Genomic DNA, 15,953 nt, shown 5'->3' with positions numbered 1-15,953 from the left:
AATAATTACAGTTAATTTGCATTTACTGCATTTACTATATATATATGCTTATTAGGTAATTAAATGCAAAAGTTGTGAAAAAAGGGTTATTTTCTTTGCTAAATGTGTAAATTTAATGACTGTCTGTATCATCATGAGTACATCCTGTACTCCACCCAAAGAGATTGAGATTAACTGAGGCATGCATTAATCATGTCTGAAAATCAGATGGTATAACAGGTGAAAGTCTGTTCTGTTAAAGTATAACCTCACTCTCTCACAAACACAAGCTCAGGGGGAGTTTCAAGGGCCAGTTTGGGGCGGAGTCTAAACTGTCCAGAGCTTCCCAAACTAAGGAAGTCGTGGACAAAGCATTGTTCAAACTGTTTAGTGTACTCAAGACTAACTGTTCTGCCCCATTGATATAAAAAGAGAGAGTCTGAGGCTCTGCCACACCCATATAAAAGACTTCAATGGCATGAGTGCCGCGCTGCGCCGCGCCCAGAGGACTTTATCCCAGCACGTCTGGGAGATAGATGCAGTAAAGTGCAGTGCAGTCCAGAGAAATTCAACACACACACACGGAAGGATGTATGACCGCGCGCTGTTCGCTCTCTGCCTGCTTACTTTGGTAAGTTAAAGTTTCAGTTGCGGTTGTCAGTTGTTATCTTGCTTTTTGTCATTTCGTTTTAGGTCATATATAGTTTTAGGCCTACCTGTGTTCTTGTCGTATCCTAATTACCTTGGTAACCATAGTTTCCGTCAAACGCCATTTAGTTGTTAGAAGCCCGCATTGCGAAGAGCATTTTATTAATCGATAGTTTGTCTTTTTTTTCACCAAAACATGTCGAAACACCCTTAAAGCAACTTAATATATACTAAAATAATCTCAAGATGTATACACTAGATATATTTTACTTGTTGACGGAAGTTTCATTATAGACTAGGCCTTATTCTTCTCCAAATAAGTGAATATTTTAATCACGTTTTTACAGAAAAACAAATAACGTTAGGCCTATTACATTTAATTAATAGAATAATGAATTCTTATGCTTACCGAATATTTCTGTCTTTTTAATTTCCTATTTTGTCACGACAGTGAGGGTATTACCAAGTGATTACGTCATTATAATCAATAACTAGTACTGTGGTAGTTTTGTGGAAACTATGTTTACCATGATTTATTTTTAAATAGGCTTTCCTAAGATATAATAATCAAATATTACAATTAGATTTTAATATTTAAATCAAATAAAATAAAATCAAGTTAAATCACACACACACACACACATTTTAACAAACCATTTGGAAATTATTTCTGGTGGATATTGGTTCAAAGGGATGAATCTACATGAACATTAATAATTTTGGATAATGTAGTTCTCACTAATTAGTTATCTGCATTTGAATAGCATGATGGATTGTTGCTGTTTTCTCTCTCTCCATCAAACAACTGTGCTGCTATGTGTGCTTAGTATCATCCAGCGCGGACTATGTTCAAATGTGCTGTTCATTCATTCATTCATTCATTCATTCATTCACTGATGTTTCCTATTTATTTCACAGGGTGGGTCAGTTATTTTTATTTGTTAGTGATGGATCTATTAAATGGATCCATCATTTGTAAACTTTGTGATGTGCTGATATTGTTAGGTAAACACACAAAGGCACACTTTATTTTTTTATGTTTTGTTGACTCCTTTATTAGTGATAGTAAAAGAAACACAAAGACACAATGACAATAAACACTTAAGCAAAGTAAAATTTATTTTCTCTTATGTTCAAGTGTTTAGGTCTACAGGTCCCACTGGACAGATCAGGCTTGTTTGGTGATAAGATAAAGCTGATATATTACCAAAACCCTTTTTACTTTACACCATGAAATGAGACAGAATAACATGTAACATGTAGAGTACTTGAAATCTGCCTTCTTTTTTTGGCTTATGGTTAATGTTTCCTTATTAGTGGTTTTGTTTAGCTATGTTCTGTATTTTATTAGCCATAGTTTCCCATGTCATTCTTGAGTTATGGGAGTTATTGTTTCGTTTCATCACTCTTTGTTTGACACACACAAACAAAGGCATTTGGTGTAATCACAGCTTTCACAGTAACAATGCGAGGTGGTTTGCCGTGTAAAACAAGAAAATAAGACAAATATACTGATTAACAACCCTCTACAGTGTGAGTAAATCACATGCGACTAGGGCTGCACGATTAATTGCAAGCGATTATCATGCGTGTCTTGTTAGTAAAGCCAGTTGTGTGATTAGTAGGGGTGTGCACGGATAGTTGAACATTCGAATATTCGTTCTGCTCTAATTATTCGATAAATAAAAATGATATTCGGATTTCGCAAAAAAAACAACAAAAAACCAAGTTCACAATAAAACCTAATTTGGTCAGTTTCTGTGATTCTCCACTGCATATTTGAAGATGTATGCAAACAAAAAATAATTAATGAATGAATAAGGGGCCGTTCACATATCGCGCCTAAAAACACGTGGAAAACACGTCTCCTTTTTTCCAAAGCGCTTGGGCAGAAGCTTGTTAAAGATGAAGGAAACAATAAATGTTGCTGAAAAATAACATCTGTTTCATTAAACTTAATTTAAATAAATGAATATTCGTTTTTGTGAGCTCAAATATTCAAATGTGATATTTGTGGAAAACGCCCATCCCTAGTGATTAGCGGTAAATGTCCACCACCTGATTTCAAATGGAGCAGCACTTAATTGACAGAGCCGTAGTTCGCTGACAAGCTACGTAATATCACGTTCATAATCGCAGATGAATCGCATACGATTATGAATGAGATATTGCATAGCTTGTCAGAGAACTACGACTCTGTCTATTAAGTGCCCGCTCCATTTGAAAGCAGGTGATGGACATTTACCGCTAATCACAGAACTGGCTCTATGGCTTGATTAATCGTGCAGCCCTATATGCGACTAAATCTTCACCCTGAGGGCGACTAAATGATGTCTAATATTAGCCAGTGACTAAATTCTCAGATTTTACACGCCAGTGTGAGTTGGAGGCTAAAGTCATATTCGCACGGTATTAGTATTATCTTGGGACCATGTATGATTTTGAAATTACTCCCCCACACCAATTTCGTGTGGTGGATTCGCACGGGAAAGCAATGCTTGTGATTTTACTCAAATGTACTGACTTATCTCCCGAATACCCGGATGTCAAGGCTTTGAGAGTCCCATTCTATGGCCCTTAGATGGATTAAAAATATAAATAAACTCGTGCGCTGTGTCATTTACATTCCACCAGGTTAAAATAATATCTCAAGCTTTATGCTTGATTTATTTGTAATACAATAACCTCAAAACCTTTTCAGCTTTCTCTTTCTTCAAATTGTATGGTGTAGCAATATGACAGCACCCAAAATACTTTTAAACACTGCAACGCAGTTCATTCGTCGCAAAAGATGGATAAAAAGGCGCACAGGAAACAAAAACCTTGAAAAATGATACACGACCTGCCAAATGCTGGCCAAATCACAGAAATGCAGATTCGCACGGGTCTAAAATTATCACCGAAAAAATGGTAGGTCATTTGCGGGGGAGTTTTACTTTTCAAATTACAGACATGGCTGATTCGCACGGGATTAAAATCACAAACAACTTCGGCAATTATAACAAATGACTGGAGATCACCTGGTAATCCCTTGCGAATAGGGCTTAAGTAAAAGTTTAGCACAGATATATTTTTACTTGCCAAACACTGATTGAGCGCTTCAGAGTTTCATTCTCCATCCGTTATCTGTGATATTTTTCAGTTCATCTGAATGGATGCGCAGCACACCTGTGTTTGTGTATTTGACGTATCATAAACTCTAGTGTGAAGGCGCACACTTCCCCGTCGCTTTGTCTCACACACGCAGAGAGAGAGAGAGAGAGAGTGCGAGAGAGAAAGAGAGAGCGAATTGATGCGTCACCTGTGAATTATATTCTTCGTTGTATTTTCCTGTCAAAATAACGGTGTTCCTTTGGAATTATTCAGTTTTGAAGAACTGTCGGATTTTCAAGTAGTGGGCGGAGCTAATGCACAAATGACAATCTCATTGGCTGGTGCTCGCCTGTATTGTCGTCCCTGTATTGATTTCACCAAATCAGTTTGAGCGAACACACACAACTGGATTAATATTCATGAATACAGTAGCTCATTAATCCTTAGTGCATTTTATATTGCTCTTATTAGTAGAATTATAATATGCATTCAATTATGGTTATCAAGTTTTAATTCTAATTACTAAAGTTATACCATTAAATAATACTTGATTATCACATTATAATGCTTGACAGACTGATGTAAAGAGTGTACTTATTTAAAATGTAAAAAATTGTGCCATTTTACAAACATTGACTTTTTAATACAGTATCCTATATTATGACAATAAGAAGTATATACTGTTTTAAAAATAAATTCAAATTCCTACAGTTAACATGATTATGATAATCAAACAATCACAATCCTCGCCTGATTCATTAGAATTAGGATTTGAAGTAATAAGATGATTCAAACCACATTATGCAGGTATTGCTCAGTCACGCTTGGGAATGTAATACACCCTTTATTCTCACTCTCACTCTTTCAATTCCTCCCTTCAGGTGCTGCTTCAGAGTGCTGCGTCTTGTGAGGTGAGGCCTGTGCTCGCTCAGGTTCCTAAGAGGCTGCCCGCCGGTTATGTCATTTCCGAAGGCAAGGAGGAATGTAAGATTTGTGATGTCACTGTAAATCTTTTCATCCAAATGACATGAAATGACCTTGTCTGACTTTATGCAGACCAAGCTTTTCCTTCATTTGATGTTGCTTATGAAGTTTGACAACATTACATTTGCATAAAGATAATAAATAGTAAAAAATTTGTTCTTCCAAGAATGTACATTTCTGTCATCATTTACTCACCCTCATGTCATTCCAAACCTGTGTGACTTTCTTGCTTCTATGGAATGAAAAAGTACCTTTTAAATAGACACAAATGCAGCATAAAATTATCATAGAATTCAAATGAAAATGAAAAGTCAACTGAAAGGGAAGATTATCAGTGAATAATGATGGAACTGCTTTCATTTATCTTCAGTTTTAAAGTTTTAGTAATTTTAGTACTTTAATACTATTTTATTTCAGTTAGTTGCCAAAGCAATTTGTTTATTTATTTTTGTATTTTGTTGCTTTTTTATTATTTAATATTAATAATATGTTATATTTATATAAACTAAAAAAAAACAGCTTATTTTGAATTAACAGAAATGTTTTGTAATACCTTTAGTTGATAAAAGCAGTACTGGTAATACTTTTATGGTGCTTTTCGTACTTTATTTTTTACTTTGAAAGCTTACTTTACTTTGAAGACTTAGTTGCATTTTTTTCCAACAGTAACTCTCAAAGGCTGTGCGGCCAAACCTGTGGCCTTTACTTCCAGTGACCCTGACTTCGCTGTAAATACAGATGGATCCATTATCACAGTTCATGGTTTGGAGATTACAACAAAGCAGTTTTCTGTCCTGGTGCAGGATGAGAACAGACTGGATTGGAGGGTGGACATTATCCTGTCCTGTAAAGATGAGGTAAAACTACAGTCTATAATTCTTAGCCATAAAACATGTGATCTGGATCAGCAGCATGAGGAATATTTCTCTATATGTTCTGTCTTCAGCTATCTCAGAAGTCCAGCAGTGCGGCTCATAAGCGTACTAAGAGAAGATGGAGACCGTTGCCTTTCTCTGTTGTTGAGAATGACATCCCTCCTTTCCCAAAGCAACTGGAGAGGGTGAGACATTGTAACATGAGCTATATCTCTTCTTTAGTCATTCCACTAGGCCCTTCACATTTCCTCCTCCATTCCTAGATCTCATTTTGACCTTTTGCTATACTTCCATTTCTTAATGCTTCTGTGCTCATCTTTCCTCAGATTGCATCTGATTCTGCAGTAAATTACTCAGTGTATTATGAGATCAGTGGACAGGGTGTGACCACAGATCCTAAGGGCTTATTTATTCTGAGCAAGTATAGCGGCATGCTGAGTGTGACCAGGGCCGTTGACCGTGAGCAGTACCCACAATTCAATGTGAGTCTGAAGATTTCAGACCCTATGCAGAAAACGTATGCATGAAAGTATGGTCTGGAATATGATTAAAGCATCAGTACAAGTAAATATGTCTGCTTCGCTTGTTTCTCTTGTAGTTTATAGCTCGTGTGTTTGACTTAAGTGGCAAGGAAACAGATCAATTTCTGCCCATCACTGTGAATGTGGAGGATCAGAATGATAATGCCCCTGAATTCATAGGAGGTCGATTCTTCACCGTAGAAGAGCGGTGCAGGGCAGGTATGAAAGAGGACACAACATACATTCTTAACGGTCAAGCACAGGCATATTCTTGTATAGTCATTTTTTTTTACTTCATTTAATTTGTTGATTTTATTAGGAAAAATCCATTGTATCACCACATTTTTTTTTACTGTGATGTATTAAAAAATATTGTATTACAGTAATGAAAATCATTTTTGAAAATAATGGGAATAGCAAAAATAAAGGAAAAAGGAAACAGTCCAGAATGCATTTGTGATGAGTGATGAGAATTGGTGGGCAAAATATTTTTTACAAATGTCACAATTGGTGTTAGTATTGTTTTGTATGCTGTAATATTTTGAATTCGTTTTTACTTTCATATTTTCAGCTTTCAGCTAATTTTGTTATGTGCTTTTGTCATTTTTATTTCAGTCTTTGTTTTAGTACATTTAGTACTTGAACTTATTTTGTTAGTTGCCCAGTGCAACATATAAGTTTCATTTTATTAATTTTTTCAAAAATGTTCTTCAAAAATATAAATGTTATTCAAAAATAAGCTTTCTTTTAATAAATTAAACAAATTTTAAATAGTTTTTTTTTTAGTTAACAAAAAAAAAAAAAAAAAAAAACACCACAAAGCAAAAAATATTAATGCGCTAAAATCATTGAGAGTCATGAAAATAATTTTTAATAGTTTTTGTTTTAGTTAACAACAACAACACCACTCACCACAAAGCAAAAAAATATTAATGCGCTAAAATATAAGCTTCATTGTGTCATGCTTCTCTTGAGCAGGGAACGTGGAGACTTTATTGCTCCAAACACATTGGGAACACAGACTAAAATTCAAGACCGGACACCAAAGACAGGGAAACACAGGGCTTAAGTACTAGAACTAAACGAGGAGTAAACTAAATAATTAAAAACACATGGCTGGGGACTAATAACATGATGATTAGAACAAAACAAGGACAGGAAACGGGAAATTCAAATATGGTCAGAAGAGTGAGGGAAACACAAGACAGAGTCGGGCACATTTTCATTATAGCGTATCATTTATTATATATAATTTTAATTTTTTGTAGCAATTATTTTTTTTCAATTCGATATACCGAGAGTGATTTATGTATTCTGTTTTTCAGGAACTGTAATAGGACAAGTGAATGCCACTGATAAGGATCAGGCTAACACTGCCCGCACCTTGATCAAGTTTACTCTGCACAATGCTACTGACATGTTCTCCATTGGTCCTTCTAATGGAATAATAACTGCTAAAACCAACACCTTAGACAGAGAGGTATTTTTCAATCATTTATTAGCACTGTATGGTTTGTGTTTATTGCTATGCGATCTGTAGCTACAATGTGTTTCTGTGTTGTGTGTTCAGGTGATACAATCCGTCAATCATTTAAATGCTACTGTTTATTGTTCCTCATACTCAGGCTCAGGACAAAGTCTACGTTGAAATAGAGATCAGAGATATGGGCGGAGACCCTAATGGGCTCTTCAGCAGAGGAACATTTGTGATTACTCTCACAGACGTTAATGATAACGCTCCTACCTTTAAGGAGAAGCTGGTAGGGGCCTTTTATTGTCTATACTGCAAAAAATCAATAAACAAATCTACAAAACTACTAAATGAAAGAATAGAACTGTATAGCAATCCTGTTGAGATATTAACATACTTAACATCTAACTGGAAGGATTTGTGCTATATATTGTCAATTTTGTGTGGTTTTTTTTTGGAAACAGTACAAAGCCAAGGTTCAGGAGAACCAGGAAAATGTGCTAGTCACTAGGATCCCAGTGGAAGATAAGGACTTGGTGAACACCCCTAACTGGAAGGCCCTGTTTGAGGTCACCAAAGGAAATGAGAGTGGCAACTTCAGGATGGAGACAGACCCCAAAACCAATGAGGGGCTTCTGTATGTGATAAAGGTGAATGGATTTAAAGGCATAGTATTTATAGAAAGTTGTTCTGCGGAAGCATCTGAAAATGTCCTTGATTAAATCAGTTTTTGCAGAATTTGCTAGTATGTTCTTGTAGCAATAGCTTCTGCTGAGGGTCATAGTCATTATCTTGAGAGGACTCTGCACTCCCTGACAGGGTTGTGTTGGTTTTATTTATAGTGGCATTGCAGGGTTGTCTCACTATTTTAGAGCTGTGTGTGAAAACGTTTGTCTGTTGGATATGCCTGTGCAGTTGAACCACACCCTGTTATACAAAGTACATCCATCAGGCAGGCAAACACACGTTCTTCTCCTCAATGAGAATCCAGGGTGGAGCTTTTGACAGCACTTCAAAAAATTGGTGCTTTTGGGTTAATAAACAAGTTTTATGTAGATGTACCTGGATAAATTCTCAATGTCCTCAGTCCCCTTCTATTCTCTACTTTAAGGGATTGGATTTTGAAAAAACTCCACTGGTGAATCTGGAAATAACTGCCCGTAATGAGGTTCCATTGGTTGGGACTGACACTAAATGGCTCTCTGTGCCACTCGAGCTCAGTGTGGGAGATGAAGATGAAGGTCCAGAGTTCAACCCTGACATTATATATCTCAAAGTCAAGGAGAACGTTGCCAATGGAACCATCATTGGAACCTGTAAAGCTCTGGACCCTGAAAATAAGAACAGCAATGGAATAAAGTATGTAAATAACTAAATAATCCCCTTAAAGCAGCACTATTGGTCTTCTGTTCTCTTGTGGTCTGGCTAGCTGTTTTTGAAGACAAGCAAGAACGTGTTTTATGCAAATGCTTCCAAAGAATTGAATATAAAAAGCATTTTAGTTAAACAGGGCTTTAAGATTGATTATTTCAGGAGAAAATGTGTTTCCTGTAACTTTTTTAATTTAAAGCATCTATGTCTATATGTATGATTTTTTTTATATATACTTTATACCATATTCCAAATGCACATTCTCACTTTCATTTATTCTATTAATATGTAAGGTACTATAAGATGACTGACCCAGGCAACTGGATCACTGTGGTGGAGAACACTGGAGAACTGAAAACAGCCAATACTATCGATCGAGAATCACCTTTGGTCCACCAGGATATGTACAACATAACCATCAGAGCTGTGGATGAGAGTGAGTCTGGACTTTATGTCACACACTTAACAACATTATTAGATTCAACTTAAGATATTATCTTAATAATCTCTGGACACTGAGCACAAGAAACACCTATGCCCCACTGTAATGTTGGTGTATTTCTGAGTACATACAGTACTCTATTGTTCTATCGGTAGGTGTGTGAGTGTTTTCTCTGTATGTTTTTTTGTTATTTGTTTGGGTGTGGTTGAGTCGAATTAGCTTGAGGCCTCTGAGAAGGTTTCATCAGTATTTTGTGGCATTATATAACGTCTTTCTAATGATGATCAACATGTCTTACCTGCCACTACATGTTCTAAACACTGAATGCTATTGAATTTCATTCCAGGAACAACTGAGTACATTCGTCTCTCTCGAACCCTTATGTGCCTTTTACATGTGATTTTAATCTATGGATGTCGTCAGGTTGCTATGCTGTTCATTGGTGCTTTTGCTGCTTGCTGACTTCATTTTATTGGCGGACTTTGTAATTGGTCATACCTTTGAGAAACTTATCACAAATCACATGCATGTATGTTAAACCTGTTTCAGAAAAGGGGGATTTTGCGACAAAGAAACAATGTCATAATATGACATACTGTAAAAAGTTGCAGTTGTGAGAAATGTAGTCACAAATGTGAGTTATACAGTTGCCGTTAGGAGAAATATAGTCACAATTGTGAGATATAAAGTCACAATTATGAGATATGTAGTTGCAATTGTGAATGATAGTCACAATTATGAGATATGTAGTCGCAATTGTGAATGATAGTCACAATTATGAGATATGAAGTTGCAGCTATGAAAAAGCTGTAATAAAGATATAAACAGACACAATAATGAGATGTGAAGCAATAATTGCAATAAAGTCACAATTATGTGAAAAAGATTTGCAGTTAGTCACAACTGCGAGATATAAAGTTGTAATTACTTCATTTAAGGTCACAGTTATGAGAAAGTTGTATTTGTAGGAAATTGGCTGTTGAGATAAATTTGTCACGATTATGAGAAATAAGGTCAGTTGTGGGAAATAAAGTTGTGAATTGTGATTCAGTTGTATCCTGGCAATGTTGTTCTCTAAAGTCACATGAAATTCACTGGAATCTCTCTTTCTTCAGGTAAGAAGACAGGAAAGGGGATGGTTATAATCCAGATCGAAGACGTGAATGATAACATGCCTGTGATTTTGAATCCAAACCCGATCGTGTGTAATAAGGATGATAAGCTGAGCTCAGTTCTGGTTGAAGCTGTGGACATGGACAAGTCACCTTACTCTACTCCCTTCATTTTCGAACTTGGAGCAGATCACGATGGGAAGTGGAAACTGAAGGATGCTACAGGTAAGGATAGAGGGTACTGATGTTTCTTAGGGCTGGGGGTTTATCAAGATTTCTTATGAGAAAATTCCTCAATATAGCAATAACACACTGATAAACTGAAATCGTAACAGACATCATGTTTTTCCTCTTCTGATGCAGCATCATCTGTGGTGCTGGAACAGGCTGAGGCCATGCCTACCGGTCTCTACAGTGTCCCTCTCTTGGTGAAGGATCTACAGGGATTCGGGAAAGAACAGACCGTGAATGTGCGAGTGTGCACCTGTGAGAGGGAGGAATATGGGATGGGAGTATGTGGAGCTCGGAGTGCCTCGGCCTCTTTGGGCAGTTTGGGAATCCTTGCCTTAGTTCTTTCTGGCCTGCTGCTGCTACTCTTAAGTGAGTGCCCCCTTCTGGCTATTAGCACCATATATTTACAGATAGACACATGACCGTTAAAAAGTTGTTACAAGAATTCTTAAAGAATTATTATCCTCACCATGCATGCATTTATTAGATTTTATAAGTACAATCAGTTTAATGCATCCTTGCTAAATAAATGTATTCATTAAAGAATAAAATATATATATAAAAATCAAATCTAACTGACCTTAAACTACATATACAAGTCCAAGGGTCTGAGACTACTAGTGAACATTTTTCTTTTAGTTTTTTTGTTTTTCCAATTTTCTTTAGTTGTAGTTTACAGATTATATATCACCATAATAATCTAAATGAAAAGTTGGATTGAAATGTTCACATGGATTCCAGAATTTCTTGGTGTTCGGTCTTGATTTGTTTTTGTTTTCAAAACATGTCAAAGTTGATTTAAATGGTTATTTTAAATTGGTTTAAATATATTTTACATTGTAAATCTGAAAATGGTTCTCAAAAACACCAGTAAATTTGCTTTTCTTGCCATTTCAGGTCTGTTGCTCATCTTCATATGCAGTACTAGGAGAGAAAAGCTGTACATCAGTGATGACACAGGAACAGGAGGAATGCTGCTGAAATCAAACACTGAGGCTCCTGGTGAAGAAGTGGTAAGAAAAACACCTCCTTTTAAATGGTTAAATTAAGCAGAAATACCGCTGGAAGAGTTTGACAATATTTGGCTGGAATGTCTCTCTCTTTTTAGAAAGATGGAGCTTTGATGATGATTCCTGGGGTAGGGGCAGAGGTAGTGGACGGGTCACTACAGAGCGGCCTCATGGAAAGTAAGAACATGACTTTAGCTTCAGGACGCTACGGGCAGTTTTTCCAGGGAGGAGGCATGTACAACACCACCAATCAGGGGTTTGGGACAGAAAATTTCTACTCATCCGGACGCTTTGAAAACAACTTGTATGGCAACAACACGTTACAGAAATCATCAAATATGAGTGCTCAGGACACATGGAAAACCAATGGGTTCTACTTGGACAGAGTGAGCTGAATTTACAGAACATTTTCAACCGCAATAATTACATTATATACTGATTAATTAAAGGGATCTTTAATTCAACCAAAAATAAAAATTCTTTCTTCCAAAATTTTGTAAGCCTTGTGTCGTTCTAAACCTGTATGGCGTTCTTGCTTCTATGAAACACAAAAGAAGATATTTTGAAGAATGCTGGTAAAAAAAAAAAAAAGTCTGTGGCAACGGAACTGTATATATTTTTTTAAATATCTTCTTTTGTGATCAGCAAATATTTATACAGGTTTGGAAGGACATAAGGGTGAGTAAATGATGACAGATTTCATTGGACTATGAAATCTTTAATAGAATAATAAATAAATAAAAATGGAGACATTTATTCCATAACCATAAGCAGCAAATATTTCAGAAAATACCCCTGTGAATTATAATCTGACTAGCAAAGTTGCTACATTCATTCACCCAGGAAATTCATATTTCACACTCTCTCTGCTTTTCATTCATGCTCCACTGAAGTTATCGTGTAACCTAACTTGCAACCTTTATTTTGTGACAGAAACTGGCTTACTTTGGAGATGAGGAGGAGGGGCGGTATGCGGATGACCTGCTGAAGACTTATGGGGATGAGGGGATGGGATCTCCTGCAGGCTCTGTAGGATGTTGTAGCCTCTTGGGTGAGCCGGAATCAGTGGACTTTTTGAACACTCTTGGCCCCAAATTCAAACCACTGGCTGACATCTGCTACACGACGAATCGAACCGGAAACTAAATCAAGATGTGACTGAGATGAGAGAGAGCTGTATGATGTTTGCCAGGGGCCTTCAGAACATCAGAAGTTTTGGCTTGTTTTCCAGTAAAAATATCAAAACAGCTCTTAGTATCTCAGTTTTGCTTCTTAAGTAAATTTATATTGTTTTAGAATTTTTAGTTATTTCTGGAAAACAAGACAAACAATGCCGATTTAGAAAACTATTTTTGCAGTACTGGATTTATCAAGTGCCTGTGTGTGTGCCTTTTAACTTTTGGTAGTTTTTAAATGTGTAAATGATGCAAATAAGCTTTTCTGTAGTTGTTTGCTATCTTTTGCTCTGCTTTGAAAACCTCTTCCTCACAGAGCTATTACAGATAAGACGTTATTCTCTCCCCGATTGACTGCAGTTCTCAGCCGTGTGAAGTATTAACTAGTCTATATTTACAAGACCATGATGAAGTGTGCTCATAAACTTTTCTTTGGGCAACGTGTGGAATTCAAAGTGCTCATCAGCTCCAAAAGCACTTAGACCCAACATCAACTCTGGACACTGATCTCATCCTTAGGCCATGATGTATTACTGGAGTTTTTGTATAGTTGCTAAGGGTTTTTTTTTTTTTTTTTTCCAATGAATAAGAAAACCAAATATCTTGTATATAAGTCACTTTATGTTTTAAATTAAGATGTAGGTTGAAGAACAGGTACATTTGGGAAAAACTACTTAGAAGTACTGTTTTGTTTGTTTTTTTACTTTATGATATTTCAGTTTTGTTTTGACTGCACATTTTGCGACTTCTTTTTGTATTTGTGGTAAATATCACCAACAAATATATTTAGAGGGTTGTTCTGATTTTAGATTTAAAGGGATATTCTTTGTAAATATTTTAATAAAATTGATTACACACCCTAAATTATTGCTGAGTACTTTCTTTATGGTGCAAAGGGACATTTATAATTAACAGTCATATTATTACACATTGCAGGGTTTGGAATGATGGTAATCCAGGGTTAATCACAATGTGAAAAGCCCTGAAGTTTGAATGTTCATCTAGCGGGGGTTAAAAGCAAGTCAGAAGGATGATAACGAACAGTGTGAAAATGCTGTTTAATGCTGAACCAAGAAGTCATAAATACAGTTACACAGAGACTATAATGGCAAAACATTATGCTATGAAATTAATGTGTGAAATATGACATTTTGAATATAGAAATAAAAAATATGATGGTACATATACAAACATATGAACATAAAACAGTGGCTGATGGTAACTAAGTATTTTTACTTGGATACTGTTGCCCACTTTGGTAGCTTCTTGAAGTAGCTGTACTTTATCATTTGTTTCTTTTACTAAACTTTTACTAAAAAGCATAATAAAAACTGTGTTTCTATTTCAAACTGAAGAAATATAATTATAATGAATGATCATTTATGAAATTCTGAGTTTTCAAGTTGCCATGTTTTTTTTTTTTTTTTAATTCCAACTCTGAATCTCTGAGGATTCGCAATAGCTCAAACTTCAGAATCCATTATGGCTGCTCAGACCATCAACAGAAGAGAAACGGTAGTAATATATTGTTCATTAGCACTTATGTTTGTCTGTGTCTCAATAAACTCAAACGTGCCCATCTTGGTTTTCTGACTTACATTCACATTTAATCATTTAGCTGATGCTTTTATCCAAAGTGATTAACAAATGAGAACAATAGGAAGCAATCAGACCAACAAGAGAACAACAACAGTATACAAGTGCCATGACAAGGAGGGCACATAAGATTGACTAGTGAGCTTACGTATGTTGGTGCCGTGCCAGTGGTCGTCTTGTAGGCAAGCATCAGTACCTTGAATTTGATGCGAGCAGATACCCAGTTTAACCTGATGAGGAGAGGAGTAACATGAGCTGTATTTGGCTCATTGAAGACAACCCTTGCTGCTGCATTCTGGATCAGTTGCAAAAGCTTGATAGTATATGCAGGAAGGCTCACAAGGAGAGCATTACAATAGTCCAGTCTGGAGAGAACAAGAGAATGGACAAGAAGTTGGGTGGCTTGCTCTGACAGGAAGGGTCTAATCTTCATAATGTTGTATAAGGCAAATCTGCAGGACCGGGTCATTGTAGCAATATGGTCTGTGAAGCTTAACTGATGATCCATCACAACTCCTAGGTTTCTGGCTGTCCTGGAAGGAGTTATGGTTGACGAACCCATCTGTAGAGAAGTTGTGATGAAACGATGGGTTAGCTGGAATCACCAGGAGTTCTGTTTTAGTATGGTTGAGCTGAAGATGATGGTCATTAATCCAGCTAGAAATGTCACTCAGACCGGCTGCGATGCAAGAAGCTACCATCGGGTCATCTGGTTGGAATGAGAAGTATAGTTGAGTGTCATCAGCATAGCAGTGATAAGAAAAGCCATGCTTCTGAATGACAGATCCTAATGAGATCATGAACATGGAGAAGAGATGTGGTCCAAGTACTGAGCCTTGAGGAACCCCAGTAGCAAGTTGTTGTGACTTAGAAACTTCACGCCTCCAAGACACCCTGAAGGATCTATCTGAGTGTGTGGTTCCAGAGATGCCTATCTTTCTGAGGGTGGACAGGAGAATCTGGTGTTTAACAGTGTCAAAAGCAGCAGACAGGTCCAGCAAGAGGATACTGAGGATTTGGAAGTTGCTCTTGCCAGTCGCAGGGCTTCAGTAACCGAGAGCAGAACAGTCTCAGTTGAGTGGCCACTTTTGAAGCCAGATTGGTTGCTGTCCAGGAGGTTGTTCTGTAAAAGGACATAGAGGGCTGGTTGAACACAGCTCGCTCAAGTGTCTTTGCAATGAATGGAAGAAGGGATACAGGTCTGTAGTTTTCTAGAAGTGCTAGACTTAAAGATGGTTTCTTCAGCAGTGGGCTTACCCGAGCCTCCTTAAATGCTGAAGGAAATGTTCCAGTGTGAAGAGAGGAGTTGATAATGTGAGTAGGTGAAGGTATGACTGAAGAAGAAATCGCTTGAAGGAGGTGAGTGGGGATTGGATCAAGTGGACAAGTAGTAGGATGACTGGACAGGATAAGTTTGGAAACGTCCGTCTCTGAAAGTGGAGAGG

At 36.8% G+C, this 15,953-nt stretch overlaps 1 protein-coding gene across 2 annotated transcripts; it reads left to right on the top strand.

Annotated features, from left to right (window-relative positions):
* Positions 1–320: 320 nt before the first annotated feature.
* On the top strand, positions 321–13,776 carry LOC113063267 (desmocollin-3-like). 2 transcript variants are annotated; one of them, XM_026233526.1, is made up of 16 exons: positions 321–610; positions 4,602–4,692; positions 5,371–5,561; positions 5,651–5,764; positions 5,906–6,061; positions 6,178–6,319; positions 7,426–7,580; positions 7,726–7,860; positions 8,036–8,221; positions 8,683–8,930; positions 9,236–9,378; positions 10,500–10,721; positions 10,860–11,096; positions 11,625–11,740; positions 11,836–12,123; positions 12,671–13,776. In XM_026233526.1, the coding sequence occupies exons 1-16, from the start codon at positions 458–460 to the stop codon at positions 12,881–12,883; spliced, it is 2,790 nt and encodes a 929-aa protein (XP_026089311.1). In that variant the 5' UTR covers positions 321–457; the 3' UTR covers positions 12,884–13,776. The 2 variants fall into 2 exon arrangements, with proteins under 2 accessions (XP_026089311.1, XP_026089310.1); XM_026233525.1 differs by having other exon boundaries at positions 322–610; positions 4,602–4,704.
* The last annotated feature ends 2,177 nt before the right edge of the window (positions 13,777–15,953 follow it).

The sequence above is a fragment of the Carassius auratus genome, chromosome 45 (genome assembly GCF_003368295.1).
Source record: "Carassius auratus strain Wakin chromosome 45, ASM336829v1, whole genome shotgun sequence".
NCBI lineage: Eukaryota > Metazoa > Chordata > Actinopteri > Cypriniformes > Cyprinidae > Carassius > Carassius auratus.
The sequence above is the reverse complement of the archived record's forward strand: the minus strand, read 5'-3'. Positions and strand labels throughout refer to the sequence as shown.

Excerpts from the sequence above, each read along its gene's own strand:
- LOC113063267 (XM_026233525.1), top strand. The coding sequence starts at position 458 with ATGAGTGCCGCGCTGCGCCGCGCCCAGAGGACTTTATCCCAGCACGTC. Across the intron at positions 5,765-5,905 it reads TCCCAAAGCAACTGGAGAGG|ATTGCATCTGATTCTGCAGT; the intron begins GTGAGACATTGT and ends ATCTTTCCTCAG. Across the intron at positions 11,741-11,835 it reads AGGCTCCTGGTGAAGAAGTG|AAAGATGGAGCTTTGATGAT; the intron begins GTAAGAAAAACA and ends CTCTCTTTTTAG.